The sequence below is a fragment of the Xyrauchen texanus genome, chromosome 35 (assembly GCF_025860055.1).
Source record: "Xyrauchen texanus isolate HMW12.3.18 chromosome 35, RBS_HiC_50CHRs, whole genome shotgun sequence".
NCBI classification, from domain to species: Eukaryota; Metazoa; Chordata; class Actinopteri; order Cypriniformes; family Catostomidae; genus Xyrauchen; species Xyrauchen texanus.
In genome coordinates this window covers 18,361,656-18,385,381 of record NC_068310.1, presented here as the reverse complement: position 1 = coordinate 18,385,381, position 23,726 = coordinate 18,361,656, and the positions used below count along the sequence as shown (strand labels likewise).

Genomic DNA, 23,726 nt, shown 5'->3' with positions numbered 1-23,726 from the left:
TTTCAGTCAGAGTTTTCAGCATCTGCAGTAATGTCCGGTTAAATCTTTCCACCTGTCCATTTCCTTGGGGGTGGTAGGGGGTGGTCCTCGAGCCGGCCACTCCACTATACTTTTTTAGTTGGGTGAGCAGCTGATTTTCAAATTCTCCTCCTTGGTCATGGTGAATTCTGGATGGGAACACAAACTTGAGGGCGAAATCATTGAATAAACGGTCAGCCACTGTTTTTGCTGATTTTGAGGTTGTGGCATAGGCCTGTGCAAACCGGGTGAAGTGATCAATGATAACCAAAATGTACTCATAGCCCCCCTTGCATTTATCCAAATGAAGAAAGTCAATAGACACCAATTCGAATGGATGGGTCGTTTTGATACTTTTAAGTGGCGCTCTTGTCTCACGGCATGGTTTTTTTTTTGTTTGATGCAGGAGCAGGTTCTTAGGACATGGTTTTCAATGTCTTTCTGCATGTAGGGCCAGAAGAACCGATCCCTGATGAGGCTCATTGTGCGGTCGAGGCCCTGATGACCCATCTCATTGTGTAGTTCCCTTAGAACAGTTGTTTTGAACTGAGTTGGTAATACCAGCTGTGTCCTGTGAGATGTTTGGCAGAACAGAATGCCATGTTCATCCAGCTTCAGCTTATCCCATTCTCTCCAAAGAACTTTTGATAGTGAGTTGACCGACCGCCAATGCTGCGGAGGCCTAGATCCTGCTTGTAAGTGTTCAATGATCACTCCAATGTCCTTGTCACACTTTTGTGCTTGTCTAATTTCTTCTTTTGACAGGGGTTGAAGTAATCCTTCATTTTCTTCCACACATACTGGTACACTCTGACAGGCCACAGCAAGGAACACATCTGGGTTACGCTGGATCTCCACTGCTTGTACTACCGCCCCCACACAGTCAGATGAGAACTCCTCAGTACATTCTCTCATTGTCGTTTCCAGGTCGACTGGCATCCTGGAGAGTGAGTCTGCATCTATGTTTTCCCTACCGGGACGGTAAAGTGAAAGTCTGCGAGCTCTGATACCCATCTAAACCCGGTGGCGTTTAACTTTGCAGAGGTCAGGACATAGGTCAATGGGTTATTGTCGCTGAACACTGTAAAGGTTGGTGCGTAATACAGATAGTCTCTGAATTTTTCTGTTACAGCCCATTTCAGAGCTAAAAATTCCAATTTCCCACTGTGCAGGTGGTAATTTTTTTCTGCTGCTGTCAAAGTTCGGGAACCATAGGCAATTACTCTCAGCTTGCTCTTCTGATTCTGGTATAAGATTGCTCCCAACCCTTGGTTGGATGCATCTGTATGGAGTATGAATGGTTGGGAGAAATCTGGAAACCCTAGAACCGGAGGCTGAACCAGGCAATCAATCAGCTTCTCAAGTATCTCCTGATGGTGTTCTGTCCACTCAATCGGTTTACTTGATGGCACCACATGATTCCGTTTGTTGTTTCTTATGTTGTGGTTTCCTTTTCTCTGTGGTTCACCGTCAGTGTTAGCTTTTAACAAGTCATAGAGGGGACTGGCGATCCGGGAGAAATCTTTGAGGTATTGGCGATAATAGCTGAGCAGGCCAAGAATCTTGCGCAACTCTCCCACTGTGCGCGGTTTCTGTTCTTTACGCGACGTTACAATGACAGTGTCCACGGGATCCATACTACTCCCTTCGGCTGAGACAATTCTTCCTAGGTAATGCACCTCCTTCTTGAAGAGCTCACATTTTCTTGGTTTTAACTTAACTCCATAGGATTGCAACCTTTTCAACACTCTCCGTACCGCTTCCACCTGTTCGTTGAAGGACTCAGTGAAGACCAGGATGTCATCTAAATAGGGTATGCAAATTTTATCTCTCAAGCCTTCCAGGCATTCCTCCATAAACCGTTGGAACGCTGTGGGTGCGTTCATAAGGCCGAAGGGGATACGAATCCACTCGTAGAGGCCCCATGGTGTTGTGAATCCAGTCAGATACCTGCTTGCCGGGGACATGAATCCTTGGTGGTACGCTTTTCCCTGGTCCAGCAGAGAGAACCACGCATTGCCACCCAAGCCATCTAGGATATCTTGCAATCTGGGTATTGGTTGGCGGTCAGGGATTGTTTTGCTGTTCAGGCCCCTATAGTCAATACACAGCCTGAGACTGCCATCTTTTTTCCGGACGCAGACAATTGGGGACGAGTAAGGGGAATGAGACTTCGTCACCCATCCTTGAGCAATCAGGTCGTGTAAGTAATCTTTCATCTCTTGGTATAATGGTTTAGGGACTGATGTGTATGTGCGGGCAACAGGGGTGCTATCGTTTAAAGAAATGCTCAGTTGTAAACCTGGAACACAGCCAATATCATCATCTGACATTGAGAAGGCATGACATTCCTCATGCAACATCTGCTTCACTTGTTGTTGTTGGAGCAGAGTTAAATGTCTCACATCAACTGGGGGGTCCCATGAGGCCTGGTTACCATCTCCACCGGTTGTTTCTGGTGGAACCTGAATGACAGAGGCTGTGGCTGAACACGGTTGGTTTGCAGTTGGGAAGACAGACTTAACCGGCTGCAATGTTCCTAGCTCGGTTCTGCCGCTGAGTGTGATGTCATGGTCTGTTCCATTCTGCACACTGATAGTAACCACGGGGCGACTCCCCCTTTTCAGAGTGAGGAGGGTATCAAAAAGTTCAAGGCCATCAGGATATGGTGGGTTGACATGTGGTTCAAACAGCAGCACACTATCTTGCTTCACATGAAGTGCTTTTACCTGGCACTGAATCTGCATAACAGTGTGCTTCCGTATGTTCACAGGCTCCTTCGTTGTTCTTGCTGTGTACTCGTTGCAGCCTTCTGCAGTCACCAAATTGATGAAGGTATGTACTCTTCTTTTCTTTATGCTAGGGAAAGCATTCCTGACAGTTTTGTACAAGTACGCATTAGTCGCATCATGAGATCCATTTGTTTCACTCAGTCTCATTATTTGTTCTATCACGTTATACCCAATGATAGGTCTAGACAATTCTTGGTCCTTCAAGACAAGCACAGGAATGATTAACTGTTTCACATTCATTACAGGGGATGGTAGCTTAAAGGTCATCTCCACCCATCCACTGTATGGCATGTTTGTTCCGTTGGCTGCCACCAGACGCAGACTGTCCGGTGCTTCTGTTGCCTCCGAAATGTTTCTCATTGTCACTTCCGGTGCGTATTTGGCTTTCCACTGAGCCTGTGTCCCATAATGCTTCTGTCTTTTGCCCCAGTAAATAACAGGTCACAAGACATTGTCTGCCCACTAAAGACGTGACTGCAGAATGCTGGTTAACTTGACAAGTGGCTGTTAAAATACTATCAAGGGACTGGAAATCAAGCTGTCTCTGATGGTTAATGCTACGTCTCTCATATTTTTGGGACTTCGCTACTGCTCGGATCACACCCTGTCCCTTGGGGGCAACCTGCTCCTGTTTAACGGAGCTCCTGACTGAGGCCTGGTGCCTTTACTCCTACAGCCAGCTGAGAAGTGCTCGCTGCTGCCACAGTGGTAACAATGGGTACAAGGTTCCTCTGTTCTACGCTGCTGGCAATGGAAACATTGTCTGGCTCGTGAGGGACGGGGCTGGCGGAACTGATAAGGGTGCTGTTGTGGTGGCGCCATAAACTGCTGGGGATAATACTGTGATGCTGCAAGATTTGAAGGATGAGTTGCATAATTGATGGACATGGGATGCTGCTGAGGAGAAGGATACACATATGGTTGTCCATGGTGAGCCTCTGGTACTGTATAATGCTGACTCGGCTGAAGATTATGTTCGCGTGGGACAGGGGAACACTGAGCTGGATTTGCAGGTGTAAGCGGTATGTTCTGTTCCCTCACTTGTTTTTGACTTTGTGAGAACTGGTGGGGAGGCATGTATGGACCTGCCTGCTGTGAGCATGTAGCTGTATCTGGTTTCCAGGTCTGATGCTCTTGGACTGGGTTCCATCCTGATGTCTTTCGGGAACCCTGAGATGAGACCTGATGCTGTGGAGACACTGCTGCTTCTGGTACTTTGTTATAGACTGCAAAACACTGCTGAGGAACAGAGAAGGGTTGTTGCATTGTCTCTTTAATCTGCATGATATCATCACTCAGACTTTTCAGTTGTGACATTAAATCGAGCTTAGACGGTTTGGGCTGGAATTTTTGTTCAGGGACAGGCTCGCTTAGCTGCACAGCGTGAACAGTACCACTCTTGTCTGATTTTCGCTTGTTTTGTCTTTCAGATTCATTGGAACAAGCGACATTGAGTTTTTCCAGCAACACTTCATCTAGAACAGTGGGATCTGACAGACATGGTTGAAGGTCACTTTGGATGCGATCATTTTGCAACCCGGTCAAGACTGTGTGCAAAAACATATTCTGGACTAAGGCAGGATCATATTTTAAGCCTGAGTCATCCTCCTGAGAAGCAAACAGAATTTTCTGTCTAAGATCAAGGGCTCGTATTAGGAAGCTTTGTGGCGTTTCTCTAGTGCGCTGAGCTTCGGTGGTGAGCTGCTTATATAGTTCAGTAGCATTTTTCTCCTGATAGTGAGACCGAAGTATCCGTCTCAGCATTGGGAGTGTCAGCCCTGCCTTTCCCTCCAGATAGCTCCGCAGCTGCAGCCCTGGTGTGATAGCTCTGATGACAGAATCTATTATTTCCTGTTCTGGATAGCCTTATTGAGTCCACTTTCTATCTGCCGTGCCAGACTGGAAAATGAGAGACGATCCTTCTGTCCTGGGTCTCCTATTAGACCAGAAATTTTGAAGTCTTTCTGCCATGCGGAGTTAACTTGTCTATCTAATGTGTGTGGTGAATAAACTGGGGCATGGTCTGCATATGTCTGTCGGTTTCCTGCATTATGTAGTGCGGCGGGACTAATGTGCATGTCTCCAGGTTTATTTTCCACTCTCTGGGTCCCTGGCTCCGAAGCATTAACTGTGATTCCCATGAGCTGACTCAGTTTGTCATTGATTATCAAAAGTTCAGCCATGCCGCCATCTTCTAACTCATCTAGCTCAGTTCTCAGAAGATAGTTACTAAGGCAGCTCAACAGGGATAAACGAGTCACATTTGTCTCATCCTCTCGTGTTAGGTGAAGAGAGACACTGAGTTTTTTCAGCTTTTCACATGAAAGTGTGCATAATTTCTCACCAATTTCATCCTGAAGACATTTAAGCTCATCCATTTTCGGCTGCCGTGTAGACAGTTCTGTTGAGGGTGGTGTTTACCTTACTGACTTGACCTTGCGACTACTGGTTGCAACTCCAAGTGCACACGCTGCTCAATCAGTCTTTTACACCCCTCATCCTAGATGTCTCACACTACTGCTCATCTGGGTCACTAAGAAGGGGACGATGTTGCTAAATGGGCTCTACCAGTCAGGGAGTCACTCCACCGAACATCAATCCCAGCAGTGCCTCCAAAAACTGTAATACCCCTGAAAAGAAGTATAAAAAGATTAAAGAAGAAATAAAACGAGCGCTGCAGTGATGGCTTACTTGTCATCGTATTTACTCAGAATGAAGCACATAAAAGGTATACATGTATAACAAATGCTCAGTACATTACATTATCAGTGCATGTATCACTATCACTTTACAGCAATGACTGTCTGTAAACATAAGTGACTTCAAACATTTCTTATCACACTAGAAACGTGACACTCAAATCTCATGTTCTTTACCAAAGAAAACATTTTCAGACTGAATGTTTACTCTAAATGACAGTATGAAATTAATAACACAACAATGCAGCCGAAATATTCAGTTCACTCCATCGTCTCTGATATAAAGTCGCACAAAGTCACGTATCAGATTGATTAAGACAAATGAAATGCATAACTCAGTTAACGGGCATGAAAGCATTAAATTATCCAAATGCAAGTTTAAGATAACTCATAAACTGAAACAACATCATGCACTCTTATACACTCAAATAATATCGACATAATGAGCATTTATAATAAATAGCGGGATATCACGCTAATTGCAAAACAGCCCTGCTAACCATGTGCTGAGACATACTACTCTCATTACACACGGTTAATATAGTAACACAACTTCTTTGAACACACACACAACTCATCAGTATTGCATTAATAATGTTTATACTCAAAACCCAAGTGTGTTTTAGTTACCTGAAAAGAAGTATAAAAAGATTACAGAAGAAATAAAACGAGCGCTGCCGTAACCGCTTTCTTGTCGTCGTATTTACTCAGAATGAAGCACATCACGGCCGCGCCACCTGCTAAAGCATGCGATGACGTCATCACGCAGGTATGCCAAAAGAAAATAATTAATTTAATAAATGCAAATAACACTCTGTTTTAACAAAGCACAAATAACCATTTAAACAATATTAGCAACATTAGAAAAATAACATTTACCAATTCTATAATGCCCTTGAATAAAAATGAATAAACATAAAATCCACTGCATCACACTTGCGAATGCGTAAAATGATTTGTGCGTACCAGCGCGACTAACAGATAACGCCCAAAGTTATGAACTTATTATTGCAGCCTACATCAGAATAAAAACTCCCCAATGCATCTCCCCTCATATACCAAATACATTTAAAATAGGCGTGTTAGTTATTTTTTGCATTAAAAACAACTAATGTATTTTTAATGCATTTCATGTTTTAATGTGTAAAGTATCAAGTATCATGTCAATCGCGATCTTGCAAAATCCATGGCAATACACATTCCAAAAAATCTATGTATTATAATCATAATTTTGCCATCGATGATAGTGCAACCCTGTTGCTGATGCCGAAAAACGAATTCATGCGTTCATGACCTCAAGACTAGATTATTGTAGGCTAATGCATTATTGGGAAGATGTCCAGCAAGATCAATAAATAAACTTCAATTGGTTCAAAATGTAGAACCCAGAGTGCTGTTGAGAACCAAGGAATATGATCATATGAACCCCATTTTATCATTGTTACATTGGCTTCCTGTTAAATTTCTTATTAATTTTAATATTCTGTTTAAATTCAGGCATACACCTAATTTATCCTTCAACTCACAATTAGTTAGGTCTGCCGGAACCAGAAACAGTGATCATGATCTATAACTCTGCAATAAATGTAATGGCATCTATGCTAATATTAATTTATTTGTTTCCCTGTCTCAACCTCGGGACTCCTATAGGTCACCAGAACCGGCTGGATCCAGCTCTGCTTCGTGTTGGACACCACTGCTACATGTTGCTGTGTGATGATGACTATGGCATCATCAGTCTATTATGATGGACTTCAGTGGATGAACCGATGCCAACTTCAACCATAAGACATGGAATACTTCATATGTCATTGATTGAACCTTGGACTTAGGATAGACCTCACTGAAATTACAGGCCAGGTTGAACTGTGATGCACCTCACTGATCTCTGCCTGCATCACCTCTGACTTTTGATGGACTACACTCTTGAAATGGAATATATAGACTATCAATTGCCAACAAAATTATTCATCAGCAACTTAACAAGGACAATTGCATCTATGTGAACTTCTGCAGTAAATACAGGATGGACTACAAAGACATTAGTCATTAATCTTACAGTTCAAATAAAATCTTTGTTTAAACACTGACCCTTAACACTTACTTAGTTTAATCATTTTAAACCATGACTTGCACTATACATAAGTAATATTGGCATTATATTCCTGATGTTAGCCAGAGGGGAACTGGCCCCCACAGCGAGTCTGGTTTCTCCCAAGGTTATTTTTCTCCATTAATCAACATCTTATGGAGTTTTGTGTTCCTTGCCACAGTCGCCTTCAGCTTGCTCACTGGGGTTATTAATACAATTATTATTTAATGACTTATTTTGAAACACAATTCACAATTATATTTTATCAAACTACTGTACACAATGATGACTCATAGACATTATAGATATTACAGTTTTATCTTCTGTTAATGCCTGATCTTTTGTAAATCTGCTTTGAAGCGATGTGTGTTGTAAAAGGCGCTAAACAAATAAAAATGACTTGACTAATAGCTCTTTTAGTACTGTAATACTGACTGAAAACAATAGCAAAATTTCAGCAACATGACAAAGCAACTTGGCTAAATAGATCCAATACATTTCTAAAAATGCAATTTAACAGCTATCTACAACCTTATTGGCTGTGTGTGTCATGTATGTGTACAGTATGCTTGTTTACCTGTGTTTGTTTTTGTGTAAAAGACAGAAAAAGAATACTAATGAACTGAAAACATTTCTGAAAACACATTAGCAATCAGCTTTGATTGTAAAACCATTGTGTATTTGAATGCTTGTTTCTTTTCGTGTGCATATACAGGTTTGCTTGTGTGTTGCTTCATGCATGATATGTGTGCATGTACAGTATGTCTGTTTGTGTGTGTTTACAGTGAGTGGATTATTTCTACTTCCCTGCTTGTGCTCGGACAAATTGAGTATCCTTTATCACTTGCGAATCTGTAACCCTATTGCATTGTGTCTGTGTTTAATTGTGTACAGTACATAAAGAACATACAAGAGCACATATTTCCACCTCACCGCTCACTCATCTGCCGTCGCCTCAATACATGTCCTCAATGCCATGGTGGTTTGTTAGAGCGCATGCTCATTGGCTGATACAGCAACACATAAAAGTACTAACATAGGAACGTAATACATTTTTAAATGCATTCTGCTTAATATTATTTTCTTAGCAATAAATGTGTAATCCAAGTAACATAATTTTATTCATGTATGTAACTGTAATCAGACTACTTAATTTTAAAAGTAACACATTACATTACTGCAATACAGCGCAATGTATTTAGATTACAGTGACACGTTACTTTGTACACCCAGCACTGCTAATCTGTTAAGAATTAGGCCTACCTATAGTATATGATTGTTAATGGCAAATGGAAGTATAATGTGTCATCAATATAATAGAATATGGAAGTATAAAGTGTCATCGATGTATTTGTTTATTAGTGGCTTAAGGAGTTCCGTCAGGACTGATGAAGTTTTGTGCTGCCTGTAAGGTTCATTTAAAAAATTATTTGAAAAAGGTTTATCAGATAAGATGTCCTTTGTCATGTATCAAGAAACTTTTGAGTCATTTTGAATGCATGCATGCTCTGTTGTGTAAGATAGCACACAGTGGGTTAGGCCAGTTTCATGAGTTGTTTTTTTAATGTTTCACAGGGAGTCACTCAAGAAGCACTTTAAAGGTCTGGGTTTGCACACACGCACCAGTAGTCAGAGCAAGAACTGTTTTTCTCACAAGATGCCATATTTGTGGATTTTACTCTTTTTCATGACTGTACCTTGGATGTTTTGTGGAACAGAAAGAAATTATAATCTCGTGCATAGAAACAGAGGAATTTTGAAAATAATAGATCATGAACAACTAGCCTCAGAGAATAAAGTTTTCATGGAAGTCAAGAGAGGAAAGGTACAGTATGCTATTAATGAATTATGCTATTAATGAATGGCTTTTAATGCAATTAAAATGTGATATTTTGGATTTAGTTGCAATATTTAGCTAGACATTACAATAGAGTTTCCTTTTCATATGAATATTTTTTGGTTTTGATGGCTCAAATGTAACGTACATTTGTGAAATCAGAGTGCCAGATGTCATAAATCTTGCTGCAAGAAAAGTTTGCAATGAGAAACCAGTTAAATCCATAATGGGATTATGGCCAATGGAAAGAAGCACCATCAACTCTTCATTTCAGATTCATGACCAAAGATTTGGAAAGGCAAAACAGCATGTCAACATGTTCATTGCATACTGTTTGTGAGATAAAAACAAAATTATAATTATCCGGTCCTGTGCAAATCTCTTTTTTGTGATACTATAGAAAAAGATCATTCCTACCCCAGACTACGATAGTCTAGGCGATGCAGATGACAAAAATCTTGGAGCAGACAATAAAGATGATAAGGGTATTTACTCATTAATTTGTTTTGCATTCAAAATAATTAAAAAAGAAACCCACAGTGCTTTTATTATTATTATCTTATATGCAGTGATTTGAGTCGATTTTATGTATTCGTTTTTCAGAACTTACTTGCTTGATGTGTGTGTGTCTTACTGGATCCGTGTACTGTGAGGAGATTTCCCCTGAAATGACAACAGTTCCACCTTTGCCAAAGGAAACTTCTTTCCTCTATGCACGCTTCAACAAAATCAAGAAAATAGCCAGCAAAGACTTTGGTGATATTGGTGAGGAATGCTAGAAAAGCTCTTTTAGGTGTGGCCACCATAAAAACAATGTATAATGTTTGGAACTTTCTCAATGTAATCAAAGCAAACATGACTGAAACCTTCCTTAAGGCTCCAACACAGACAAGCAAAACACCCAAGTGTGCTTTGGTCCCTTAGAGTCACTGGTACAAAATGGAATTTTCAAACAATGAGGTACATGAGAAAAGGGGGACTATCGGCACATAACCAAGTTTAAAAGAGCTTCAAATTCAGTAGCAGTCCAGTGGTTAAGTCCATATATGTAAATGTGTCTCCATATTGTGTTTTTCAATAGCCACGCTGAGAAGAATTGACCTGACTGGCAACCTGATCTCTGAAATAGAGGATGGAGCCTTTTCAAAACTAAGTCAGCTTGAGGAACTTACACTTGCTGAGAACAAGCTGGTCAAACTGCCAATTTTGCCAGCAAAACTTGTGTCTCTCAATGTCAATCACAACCTTCTTAAAACAAAGGGAGTAAAAGCAAACATTTTCAAGGTAAATTTAATAAAAGCAATCAGATCAGAAATGTTTTGCACAAAGTTAGTGTTCTGACAATTCTAGTCTTATTTGTTACAATTGACTTCCATCATTGGGATTAGAAACTCAGCAAGCTGGCATACCTCTACCTTGGAGATAATGAACTGGAGGCGGTCCCACCCCTGCCTGAAAGTCTGCGTGTAGTTCATCTACATGTATGTTTATCACTGATTACCTTGTAGACTTTTTACCTTTATTCATATGGTATTCAGTGTCAAAAATAGTCTTTCAACTTATGCCTATCTTTTGCAGAATAACAATATAACAACATTCACAGATGAAACTTTCTGCAAGGGAAACAAAACACACATTAGGTACAACATGCAGGAGGTTCGGCTTGATGGAAACCCAATTGTGCTGGCTCAGCATCCCAACAGCTTCATCTGTCTGAGATCTCTACCGATTGGACACTACAAATGATCTTCTGAGATGTTCCTTCAGTCATTGTCCAACTGGCAACCACTGTTATGATGTTAAAGAGTCATATCAATGCTTTGCAGCACATTTTCAGAGCTTTCTTGCAGCTAAATACAAAATGTTGATTTATTTTGAATGAATAAAGCATTTAGACAGTGTTTAAGATCACTTAGATAATATGTAAGAGACATAGGCAACTGGTTACTTTACAGTTGAATGATTTTTTTTTTGTTTCATTAAATGTATTACTTCAATTAAAGATGCAGAAAAATACTGCAGTAAAACTAATGCAGAAAATGTCTATAAATATGGAAAAAGACATTCAATGCTAGTTTTATTTAAATCGTTTGTTGGGAAATAAATCAATCTTGGCCCAACAGACTTTACCTACATACTTTCTGATTTAAGATTAATAGATTTAAATTCCAAACATGAATTTATTTGAGTACATTATCTTCACAAATTCATGCACAAATGGCATAAGTTATGCATTATTACTGACCTTTACCAACATTTTAGAAGAATGTATTATTAGTTACAGAACAAACAAACAATTTTATTGTCAATCTCATTTAGAAAATACAAAAGCTGGCATCTTCTTTATGGAAAAATTTACTGTCAATATTTTGTTACAGGAATAGATCTACTTAGTCTGGTCCTATTATGATGCAGTCCATTTCAGAAATGCCTTGCAATTGAGGTTTCATTTTTCAGTATCACTGTTTTGCAGAAATACAAGTGTGTTTGTATAACAACATTAATATTTGAATAAATATCAATGTTAATTATAATTTGACCACAACAGCAGTTCCAAAATGGGTATTTGTCTCCGTATCGATCATGTGCTATATTCAGTGTTTTCTGATGAAGTCCCATGATTTTCGTTTGTCTTCAGACTCAGTGAGGACAATCAAGCCCTTGTCAATTTTCTGTTAATATTCCCTCTCTGATTGCTTTCTTCTGTAGACATCATCTGTGGAGGCACGCAACAATAACTATTTATTCATAACAAAACCAATACTGAGTTCTACACAGGTTCGCTTTAGAAAAGTGATGTAATATATTTATATTTTTGTTTCAGATTTTAATGAGTAAATCAACATTCATTGTTTGGATAAACACAAATGTACCACCTGTACAGCTAATATGTGACCAAATAAGTGTCATCAATTAAAGCCAGTGTTAGAGTCCAAAACAGGATCATAAAGTTTATCTTATGCAATCTTTCTATGGAATGCATCAAATATTAACATAGAAACCTGGAATTGGGCCTGGGTAGATCAACGAGTATTGACGCTGACTGTGTATTTGAATGCTTGTTTCTTTTCGTGTGCATATACAGGTTTGCTTGTGTGTTGCGTCATGCATGATATGTGTGCATGTACAGTATGTCTGTTTGTGTGTGTTTACAGTGAGTGGATTATTTCTACCTCCCTGCTTGTGCTCGGACAAATTGAGTATCCTTTATCCCTTGCAAATCTGTAACCCTATTGCATTGTGTCTGTGTTTAATTGTGTACAGTACATAAAGAACATACAAGAGCCGTTTGGTTTGGGGTGCCACTGTCCTTTTCTGCATATCGCTGCCCCAATTGGAGATGCCTTTGGAAGATGGAGAGAGCTTAAAGCTCAGAACATATATTATTATTTTTTGTGTTAGAGCAATGCAACAAATCAGGGACATTCAATACAGCATGTTGACATTTAATACTTAAAAGTCTTAGAAATACATGCATGTTATCATACTGATGTTGCACGTGGTGCACAATGTTAGACAGAATTATAACCTGATGGGATGAATACCTGTAACATAATTTCAGGTGATACTAATTTGTCTACACAATTGTGGTAACGGTTTTCATATATTACTGCAAGTATTTTGGGTATCCTTTGTATATGTACTGCAAACGTGTTCATATTTTATCATAATAATCATGCGTGTTAGACTTTTTGTTTTAGACATTTACTTACTCTCATGCCATCCAAGATGTGATTTTTTTTCCTCTGCTGAACACAAACAATGATTTTTAGAAGAATATTTCAGCTCTTTAGGTCCATACAACGCAAGTGAACGGCAACCAAAATTTTGAAGCTCCAAAAGCACATAAAGGAAACATAAAAGTAATCCATATGACTCCAGTGGTTAAATCCATGTAATCAGAAGTGATATGTTAAGTGTGGGTAAGAAACAGATCAATATTTGAATCCTTTTTTTACTATAATTCTCCACTTTCACATTCATCTTTTGTTTTTGGAGATTTGCATTTTTTGTGCATATCACCATCTACTGGGCAGGGAGGAGAATTTAAAGAGGTCTTAAATATTGATCTGTTACTCTTCTACACATATATATATAGATTTAACCACTGGAGTTATATGTGTCACTTTTATGCTGCCTTTGTGCTTTTTGGAGCTTAATTTTTTTTGGTACCCATTCACTTGCATTGTATGGACCTACAGAGCTGAAATATTCTTCTAAAAACCTGTGTTCTGCAGAAGAAAGAAAGTCAAACACATCTGGGTTGGCATGAGGGTGAGTAAATGATGGGAGAATTTTCATTTTTGGGTGAACTATCCCTTTAATAATATTCTGCATTGCATTATGTAATAATTTATGTTTCATTCACTTTTTCTTTTCCCAACATAAATGAGCTTGTTCCCAACTGACAATGGAATTTATACAGATTAAAACTTAGCACTGGAAACAGCAGCGACCACATTTAAAATGGCAGTTCCACAGTTCACATTCATGAATTGGTCAATCCTCTACTTTATAAGCTAGCCTGCAGAAAGTCCAATGATGCTCCACTGTATTTTCATTGGCACGCTCGCTCATGTGGTGCACTCGTGTGTTCCGAATTGTGAATCCCTGTTTAGTGATGTAGTCCATGAGGTGGACCCTAAGAGACACCTCTTGATGGTGGTCACATGGTCCAAAGGTGAAAGACACCTGACAGTCTCTTGTGTCCATCATGTGTTTGTTCCATTTGGTGAAGTTGTTAGATATTCCCTCGAGCAGTGAGTGAACCTTGGTGGTTATGGTTAGTTGTGTGATAATAACTGCTACGGGGTTTGAGTACTTAGAGAGCTTACGGGTGCTGGACAACTCCACCACCTGTTCAAAGGTGTCCAGAGGGTAGAGAGGCTTTGGGTCATTGAGGCATTGAATTAATGGCTCAATCTGATAGAAGTCAGCTTCTTTACGCAGAAGGTCCACCTCCATGAAGTCAACAGGAAGAGTGAGCTCGGATGTGCGTAGGAAGTTTAATATGTAGCGGAAAAGCGTCCCGTCCCGATCTATGAAGTAGTTGCCGTGACCATCCCGTGTGGTGGGGAAGTCGCCACGGAACATGGCCCCCAGCATGGAATCTGGATAACGTTGTAGAGTGGAGACAGAGGTGGTGTAGAGATGACCTCCAACATTTAAGGTGACTGGGTGAGTCAACTAAAGAATATGGAAAAACACAAAGATGATGTCATCTAAACTTCCCAACATATGCATAATATTTAAAATACTAAAAGAAATAGTTCACCCAAAAATAATTTACCTACCCTAATGCTGACTTACTTTCTTCGGAACACAAACAAAAATGTTTTTGATAGACATGCGTGGTTATCCTTACAATGCCAGTCAATAGGGTCCAACACTTCCAAGCTCCATAAAGTATAGAAAGGCAGCATAACGGTAATCTAACTAACCATTTTAATCCATGTTTTACACTTCATGTATGCACCAAGTGCAATGTAATCGAGGTTCAAATCATGATCACACAGAGGAGAAATTTATTATATTTTTATATATTTATATTTTTTACAAAATTTATTGAAAAAAAAGGGGATATATTTTGGTATGTTTCACACTCAAAACTGATCAATTTCCTTCAGAAATCATGGATTAATGTATGGATTACCTTTATGCTGCCTTTGTGTCCCTTTTGGAGCTTGAAAGTGTTGGACCGCACTGACTTGCTTTGTATCTACAAAAATACCTCATATACATATTCAAATATCTTTGCTTCTATTCTGCAGAAGAAAGAAAGTTATACATGTTTAAGATGGCATAAAGGTGAGTAAATGATTGGAGATTTACAATTGTAGGTTAACTACTCTTTTAAAGGAGAAATGTGTTATTTAAAGCTGCACTATGTCAGATTTATTTGGTTACAATTAACAAGAGTTAATTATAAAATAATCCGTGTTCAAAACCATGTCTTGTCTTACCCAAATTCACTACAGTAAGCCTACAATAATGATTTTTATTTAAAGTTGTCAGGTAGGATTTAGTGCAATTTTTTTTTGAGGTTCTCCATGTATTTGTGTTCCTCCCTAAGTGTGTGTGTGATGCTGTTTTCTTACTTTTATTTTACCCCAGTCGCAGAAATGCATACGTTGTCATATTCGATTGTCCTTTTATAATCTAAACAGGGTAGAACATTTTAAATTTCATCTAAAAGCCACAGGTACAAGGTAGTTCCCCACGAATGTATACTCATCTAAAGTTGATTATGATGTATTGATTTCATAGCACTGGAATGTATAGGCAACTCATTTGTTTAGTGGGTTAACCATCTCTCTCAACTTCACTGCCAAAGAAACGATTTAAAGTTTGTATTATTTTTTGTTAATTATAGTTATTATATTGCAGATTTCTGCTTATTAATTTCATGGTCAATAAAGTAATTTCATCCCCTATCATTATTTATTAGTGCATAGACCTACTATTGTAATATTACGGTTCACTTGCATTGTCCACTTTGGCTGTAGATTGTAATATAAAAATAAGTGTCTTCAACCAAACTCATATCAGCCATTTCATGAGTTTCACAACTTAAATTGATTGTGTAGTACAATACAATCACTAATGTGTAGTGGAAAATACACTTGAATCATCATATTAAAAATGTAATTAAGAGTGCTGTTCATCTTCCGCAAAGTAAGCAATGTCTTGGTTATAAATATTTCAACTAATAACATAATATCAACATGAACATAGCATGTCATGACTTATGTTCAGCAGGTAAATATCTCTGAGCCATCAAACCATGATATCCATCTGCACAGAAGAGCAGTGCCCAATCACAACTGACGTAAAATGTTCCTCCACAAGTTGCTTACAATTTTAGGTTTTAAACACAGATGAATCTAGAAAGCACAAAGTTCTATAGTGCAGCTTTAAAAACTGATACAAAGTTATATTTATGTTTTGTTTAAAGTCTCTGCATAAAAAGTTGGATACTAATACAAGAATATAAACAACAAAAAATTACACACTTCACCTTTAAGCAAATATACAAATGAGTTACATAAAGGTAAAAGAAAACACTTAAAGTAATGTTCCCGGGTTCAATACAATTTAAGCTCAATCAACAGCAAGTTAAAATCTGAGTTAGTGTTACTCATTGTTTCAAAAATATAGCCACAAGATGTGAACAATATGCATGTTAACATGATTTTAGTGTGATAAAATCACATCCTAACCTTTTCTTTGTAAAGTTAAAGCAAATTTGACAACTTTTTGCCATGACGCTATAATGTCAATAAACCCTAAAATGACTGTAAAAATGACAATTTAAACTTTACAGCTTAAATAATAATCGAGTTTTAACAGAAGAATGTAAGTGCTTTTATAAAATTATAAGCTTCACATTTCTGTTTAAACACTCCAAAAATTGGCCCCATTCACTTCCATTGTAAGTGCCTCACTACAATCTAGACTTTTGCTTCTTTTGTTTTTTTAAAGAAAAGGAAGGAGTCTAAATAAACGTTTGTAGTAATCAACATTATACACAAATACAGTCGATTGAGCTGAACTTATATTGAACCCAGAATAATCCTTTGTTTAAAGATGACTCCACATACCCTCTGCCCCCAGTCCCCATTATCCATTTGATAAGTTTAGATAGACCGGTTTGACCTACAGAAAATGTTCAATATATTTGATGAGACCTGCAAAGGAAGACAAAATTGCTTATTAATTTAGGGAACTTTAGTGTAATTATCTGTAACCAGACTTAAACATTTGAAATCATAATGAAGCTCAATCATAAGGAATCAGGCAACATATCATGAAATCAATGTAACAGTATTTAATGTTTAATCCAACAAGCCAAATTATTTAGATACAGTACCTAATATCATGCTAGCAGTTTTGGTAAATCAGGTGATATATTAGGCTTTCTGAAACGTTATTACAAGCTGTTTTCCAGAAATACTTTCAAAACGTCCCACGTGTGTAACATTAACCTGATAAAAATTTTAATTTTAAAGCACTAACACGTTTTATTTGGTTGAAGGTTTTCTCTAGTTACACTTGCTAGCCAGCTAGCTCCCTGTTAACCACTAATGAAATGAATAAACATATGAATATATAAAACTGGCGCATTTTCTGTTAAAAGAAATGAGTTAACCACACCTTACCGATCTTTAGTGCTGTTTGTCTATTAATTAAACACCGTTCGTCGGGTTTGATGATGCTGTACAGCAAAAAAAAACTATTAGCTGAGCCGAGAACACAGGAGCTGCACTGTCACGTGACATACCAACATACACGTAAAACGCGAGTGAAAATACATATGTTCAAAACAACATCTATGCTTTGTGTTGAAGCTTGTTTAAATATCAGAGAGAGTCAAAAGAACTGCTAAATAAATAATGATTTATTTCAAATCAGGTGTCAGGATTTGTCTTACAATTGGGTGCTGAAAATAGCTATTGCCTTGTGCAAATATCACATCACTACATATAAAAGGTGTATTTAATGGCATAATTGTACCAAAAAAAGTAACAAAAAGTTATGTTTTGTTTTTTGTATAGGCCTATGGTAAATTTTTAATACCATGGTTTTGTGGACACTTAATATGGTAGTACCTTGTTATTCTTTGAAGTACAATGGAGTAACACGTAAATACCATTGAAATTTACCATGATATACTTATTCAGTACTAAGGTATATCAAATACCTTGATGGTACCACCACAATAATGTTTTGTTAGGTGGATTAGTTTCTGTAATTGATCTTAAAGATGTTTGCATGTATATGCTGCAAAATGATTGCTAATGAATATTCATTTTCTAATATGAATATTATAATTTTTATATATGCATCACTAAGTTAATGTATTGTTATGTATTTTATAGTGCAACCTTGTTTAATAGCTTTAATTACATTTCAGCTTAATAGTGCATCATAAAAACTAGACTACAAAAAACAAAAACAATTGTTCTATAGTGTGTACTATAACTTTGAGTCTATTGCTTTAAACACAAGTATCACACAATATATATCTCGATAGACATTTCAGGATTTTTTCTTGGTGCTTGCACTCGCGGTGCTCTGCTGAGAGATAATAAAATCTAAAATAAGCTTGGCTGTCTGGCGTGGTCGCTCCATCACAACAGAATGGCCACAGTTTTCCAGCAGATCAACACGACAGCCTTGAAGAGCCTCCACAAGCATGGCTGCCCCAGACACATCCACTACCTGACAATAAAGACAGAAATATGTTTGCATTGATGTATTTGTGAACTGCATGCATGTGTGTGTAATCTCTTTATAGGTAATAGATATGCATGCTTTCAACACAGAGCCTACCTGGTCCTGTTTGCCCCAGATGATTTGCAAAGGGGTAGTTATTTGCTGTATATGCTCATGTAAGGCATATTTAGAGTGTTCACTCATAATTTCCATAAAAACTATGGTGGTGTTTGGAGAGAAGTTACTTTAGGCAAAGTAAGAACAGTTATGCAAAACAACAGAAAGTCTGATAATTTTTAAGTCACATTTTGTATATTATTGTTGAGCAAAGTGTAATAATGCAATATCAGCAAGTATATTTATACTGACCCTCTTGATAAAAGTCATTGTGTGGTATCCGTACATCCACCAGTCCTTGAAGAATCTGGAATGGAAGGTAGCTGTGTCTAGAATACAGTGTCCTGGGTTACTGAACACTGAGTCTGAAAAAACAATGTGTCTCACCTGTTGAGGCACTCTGAAGCGCACATGAGAGCAGAGTTTCAACATCTCCTCCATCTCCTCTGGGGTGGATGGAATGAGTGGAATGTTCATCCTGTAGTGGCTGTGCTCCACATCATCCATCTGACAGTCAAACTTGCTTTTATGTTGGTTCTTCAGACCTTCACAAAATATGCAGGAAAGAATATAGGGAGTAACTCTTGTTACACTGTATTTATTATATTTTGTAGGATTCAAAATATATTGACTGACCGGCTGGGCAGATGAGGGTCACACTGCAGAGATCTAAAGGATAGCAGGCTGCATACACGCCTGCCACTGTCCCACCCATTGAAGTGCCCACCAGATGGAAGGGTTTTCTGTTAAGTTGAATAGCCTCTACAAACTGAAAGTGGTGTAAAAATCATTAGCATTTCACATCCAAGACAAACATGCAAGACTCATTAAAAAAATTCTGTATTAGGGTGCCATTTCAAATCAAAGAAGTAGGTTTAATGGAAATATTTAATCATATATCCATTCCGTCATTACCTGTCGTATTCTCTTGGCCTGGCCCTGGATAGAATAGTCATCTGTGTTGGTTCGTGTTGTACCCTCATGCCCTGGCATGTCAACACACAGCAGATGGAGATGTTTGGGAAGGTACTGCTTAGAATGAAGACACAAACCCTGTTTTGAAATGCTGTAATAAGGAACAAAATCCATGGTATTTTCCCTCTTTACACACAGGGATTAAATTGGGTAAGATGCCAGGGAATGGCATTTCCCCACCTTTGATACAAATAAAAAATATAGAATTTCCCTATTTAATCCATGCTTATACCAAAGCCCTGTAAACATATTATACCTTCACCATCGGGAGCCATGTGTCCTTGTGAGCAGAGAAGTCATGCAGCATGAGTATAGAGGGTCTGTGACCTGATTTTCCCCTGTAAGAGTAACAGAAGCGATAGCCACCACAGTCTGCATAGCGCACCTGTAGACCCAGCGTTCGCCTCCAGTACCTCCAAAACACAGGTGTGTTAATGGGTCAGAAATATGAACAAAAATATGTGCATTCAGATGCTTTGTTATGCAACTGTGTACCTGTTGGTACCATAGAATAAAGAAACAAGTAACAATGCATAACAGAAAAAAATCTACATGAATAAGTGCATTTGTACTGTTATAGTTGATTGTAAACTATAGTAGCTAGTATTAATACAGTATTTTAAAGTTGTATTTACCAGTAATAGACTTTGATGAGTGATGATGGCCACAGCATGAAGGATGCCATGAATAGAAGGATAGGGATCGCAAGAGTCCCTGCAGCAATGGCAAACATATTGACCATATCCAGATCCATGGTGACTCTCTGTTTTTACCTAGAGCTGAAACGATTGTTATGTATTAAAATGTTAGAAAATGATGTAGAACTGCACAATAGCTTTGCTGTTCTGCTATAGTCACCATATGCATTGGTCAGATTAATAGAGATTGAATGATGGGGGAAGGTTTGGCAGCATCTGTTTGTGTCTAATCAATAGATGTAACCCAGATATCTGACCATGCGCTTAAAATATTTACATTTCCATGATTTCATCCCTTTATTTGTCACTGCATGGAATGTATATAAATGCAGTTTTTTTTTTCACATTCAAAGAAACATTTTACAAATTAGAGTATAAGTATCACTACAATATATTGCCACAATTTAGGTTACAATTTAGTTTAAATGTGTAAATCATCAAAATAATTGGCTTATGACTAATTTTATTACTTGACAAACAGATCAATTTAGATAATTCTGGAAAAGTTTAAGAGCAATTAAGTTACTTTAAATAAGGTTATTCCAACATTAACGTCATTGTTATAATCAACAACTGTATCAAATAGCATAGATACAAAGAAACAAAAAAGTGCTTTCCATTCAGATATCATGGCTATAGTCTGTGTATTATCTGTCCTTATAAGTTCACAAATCTGACAGCTGCTTGCTTTGCCCAATAAGCACTCAGATGGTATCCAGAGAAAACAACATGTGATGTATGGTTATCCAATGATTTCAACCTATCAATCAGTTCAAGGGGACAATTTAAGAGAGAATAATTCATTCAAAAGACATAAGTGAGATGCTACATGTACGGCTTATACAGATTTTGCATTGAATTTATACTTTTCTTTTTACATGTCACCAATTACAGAATATCTGTATTAAAATCATATGGTCTAAAATAATCAAGTGTTCTTGCATTTACAGTTCCATGGGATATGGGATTTTATAGAACAGTGATATAAAAAGGAGATCCTGGAATATGCTCATCCCCCCACTTCTTTCCTTGACTACATAGTTGATCCTGTGCTGATGTCTGCCCATGTGAATGATTGACACCCTGTGACACCCTTATCAGGCTAACCAAGCCTCTGAGACAGATAAAGGCTCACTGCGGACAGTGGTGCAGGAGAGAGAGAGCATTTACGGGCAGCCGCCCCATGTGTTTATCTTTTAATTTAATTCAATGTTGTTTTTATTGTCAAGCCATTTCTCACCTCCTCCTTCCCATTCATCCCTTTACACTGGTGCAGAAGACCCGGGAAGGAGGAGGGATACGCCGTAGTGGAGTTCTCGCCGCTACCATCCACCTCAACAGAGCAGCTGCGGCCACCTGCCGGGGGACGGAGGAGTCCGGCCACCTGAAAGCAGAGGAACGGCCGCTGACCACGAGGAGTTGCCAGGGGCAGGAAAGAACCCTTTTGTTCCCTGAGAATGCAGTGGGGTGTTCCGTCTGGCAGGGGCCGGAGGACTGCCTCCGATCCGCCCGGGGAGGCACGGCAGTCATCCATTAGAGGGTGGAGGAGTGGCCAAGGACCAGACTACAGCGTATCGGAGAACCGGCGAGTAAGAGTTTTTTTTCTTTCTCACTTCTCTCGCTCTCTCCCACTGGTGCTCCACGTTGGCCTTTTCCCTCTCGTTTAAATTTTACTGCGTTTTCTTTTGTTTGTTTGTTGGGGGTTCTACACTGTTACAGGAAGTACCCCCTATTTTAATCATTATTGCTTCAGGAAGGCGGGGATGACCTGCCGGCAGATGGGGTGTAAGGCACGCCCTCCCCCAGGGAAAGGGCCAGGGGCTCCCCGGCCAGAGAGAACGAGGAAGGAATTTGACAGGGCGGAGCAGTGTCGTCATTTTACACACCCGGCCCCTTATCAGGCTAATCAAGCTAATCTTTTGGATTAAGTTCTCATTAAAATATCGTTTATATTGTCAGGCCAGTTCTCTCCTCCATTCCATTAATCCCTTTACACACCCACTCGCAGGGTACGTTGGGGCTGTGCATGCCCACAAAGAGAAGATTTCGTCCTATAACATAAAATGCAATTACACTAAGTTCTGTTCAAACTCAAGACTCTGACTTTGCATTAGGTGTCTAGTCGACACTGAAAATTAATTGCAGTGTTACAGAATTTCCCACTCTATATTTTGTATAAAGTTGAAGTCAGAAGTTTACATCCACCTTAGTCAAATACATTTAATCTCAGTTTTTCAAAATTCCTGACATTTAATCGCAGAAAACATTCCCTGTCTTAGGTCAGTTAGGATCACTACTTTATTTTAAGAATGTGAAATGTCAGAATAATAGTAAAGAGAATGAATTATTTCTTTCATCACATTTCCAGTGGGTCAGAAGTTTACATACACTTTGTTAGTATTTGGTAGAATTGCCTTTAAATTGTTTAACTTGGTCAAACCTTTTGGGTAGCCTTCCAAAGCTAGCTGGAATTTTGGCCCATTCCTCCAGACAGAACTGGCGTTACTGTGACAGGCTTCCTTGCTCACACACTTTTTCAGTTCTGCCCTCAAATTTTCTATCATATTGAGGTCAGGGTTTTGTGATAGCCACTTGTAATGGTGGCAGCCCATCAACTTTCAGAAATAAAACAATTTCCTCTGTTTATTTTATTTATTCCTTCAGGTGCCAGACAGGCCTTTAATCCTGTCAATAAATAAACTCCAGATAGCTTATTAAAAACCACCAGTTACATATGAAGGACTTGAAAGGAGGGAGAATCAAATTAAAACACAGGCAAACTCCCAATTCATTTACAAAAACAAAATTATTGTTTATTTTAGTGTCAATTTCACTTAAATCACACCTCTGTGGGGATCAAGACAAAAAGAAAAACATAAAACACAACTAGAATATGAAGACTGCAATGGTGTTTCCTCCAAGTTTTGGCTTACTTTCATACATTTTGTCTCAGTCCATATGTCCAATGTTCATAAACCCCCCCCAAAAAAAATTAGAGATGAGAAAAGATTAACTTCGTCAGAACAAACCAATCAACTCATTTTTCACTTTTATTCATTTTACACGCTAAAGATAAACAATTGCGTGTTTAGTAGGGGTGGCGTGTCTGTTTGTATGAGATGCAAGGCGTGTGCATGTAATGTGGGGGCGTCAAGCTCGTACCCGGTACCGCTGGTCTTCAGTTGGACTCTCAGGTAAGTAACAGGAGCTTTGTTTGCAGCACAGACCAGGGGAACAGTCAGGGAGGCTTAATCCAAGGCTCACACCTCTACCGGCAAACGA

The 23,726-nt window shown here is 38.6% G+C and overlaps 3 protein-coding genes across 8 annotated transcripts; 1 reads left to right on the top strand and 2 right to left on the bottom strand.

Annotated features, from left to right (window-relative positions):
* The first annotated feature begins 9,168 nt into the window (after positions 1-9,168).
* Positions 9,169-12,715, top strand: LOC127629265 (mimecan-like). The gene is made up of 6 exons (XM_052106415.1): positions 9,169-9,426; positions 9,839-9,923; positions 10,042-10,203; positions 10,520-10,722; positions 10,827-10,919; positions 11,017-12,715. The coding sequence occupies exons 1-6, from the start codon at positions 9,259-9,261 to the stop codon at positions 11,182-11,184; spliced, it is 879 nt and encodes a 292-aa protein (XP_051962375.1). The 5' UTR covers positions 9,169-9,258; the 3' UTR covers positions 11,185-12,715.
* A 192-nt stretch (positions 12,716-12,907) lies between these two features.
* On the bottom strand, positions 12,908-17,730 carry LOC127629266 (BTB/POZ domain-containing protein KCTD6). 3 transcript variants are annotated; one of them, XM_052106416.1, is made up of 3 exons: positions 17,598-17,730; positions 17,040-17,126; positions 12,908-14,625 (listed from the first exon to the last, which is right to left on the bottom strand). In XM_052106416.1, the coding sequence occupies exons 2-3, from the start codon at positions 17,064-17,066 to the stop codon at positions 13,939-13,941; spliced, it is 714 nt and encodes a 237-aa protein (XP_051962376.1). In that variant the 5' UTR covers positions 17,067-17,126; positions 17,598-17,730; the 3' UTR covers positions 12,908-13,938. The 3 variants fall into 3 exon arrangements, with proteins under 3 accessions (XP_051962376.1, XP_051962378.1, XP_051962379.1); XM_052106418.1 differs by having other exon boundaries at positions 17,593-17,722; XM_052106419.1 differs by lacking the exons at positions 17,040-17,126; positions 17,598-17,730 and adding an exon at positions 15,092-16,461.
* A 740-nt stretch (positions 17,731-18,470) lies between these two features.
* LOC127629204 (monoacylglycerol lipase ABHD6-like) lies at positions 18,471-23,726 on the bottom strand. Of its 4 annotated transcripts, none has more exons than XM_052106326.1 (9): positions 23,607-23,726; positions 20,382-20,525; positions 20,003-20,159; positions 19,687-19,803; positions 19,408-19,540; positions 19,159-19,316; positions 19,024-19,078; positions 18,772-18,872; positions 18,471-18,660 (listed from the first exon to the last, which is right to left on the bottom strand). In XM_052106326.1, the coding sequence occupies exons 2-9, from the start codon at positions 20,498-20,500 to the stop codon at positions 18,478-18,480; spliced, it is 1,023 nt and encodes a 340-aa protein (XP_051962286.1). In that variant the 5' UTR covers positions 20,501-20,525; positions 23,607-23,726; the 3' UTR covers positions 18,471-18,477. The 4 variants fall into 4 exon arrangements, with proteins under 4 accessions (XP_051962286.1, XP_051962287.1, XP_051962284.1 ...); XM_052106327.1 differs by having other exon boundaries at positions 19,687-19,800; XM_052106324.1 differs by having other exon boundaries at positions 18,471-18,872.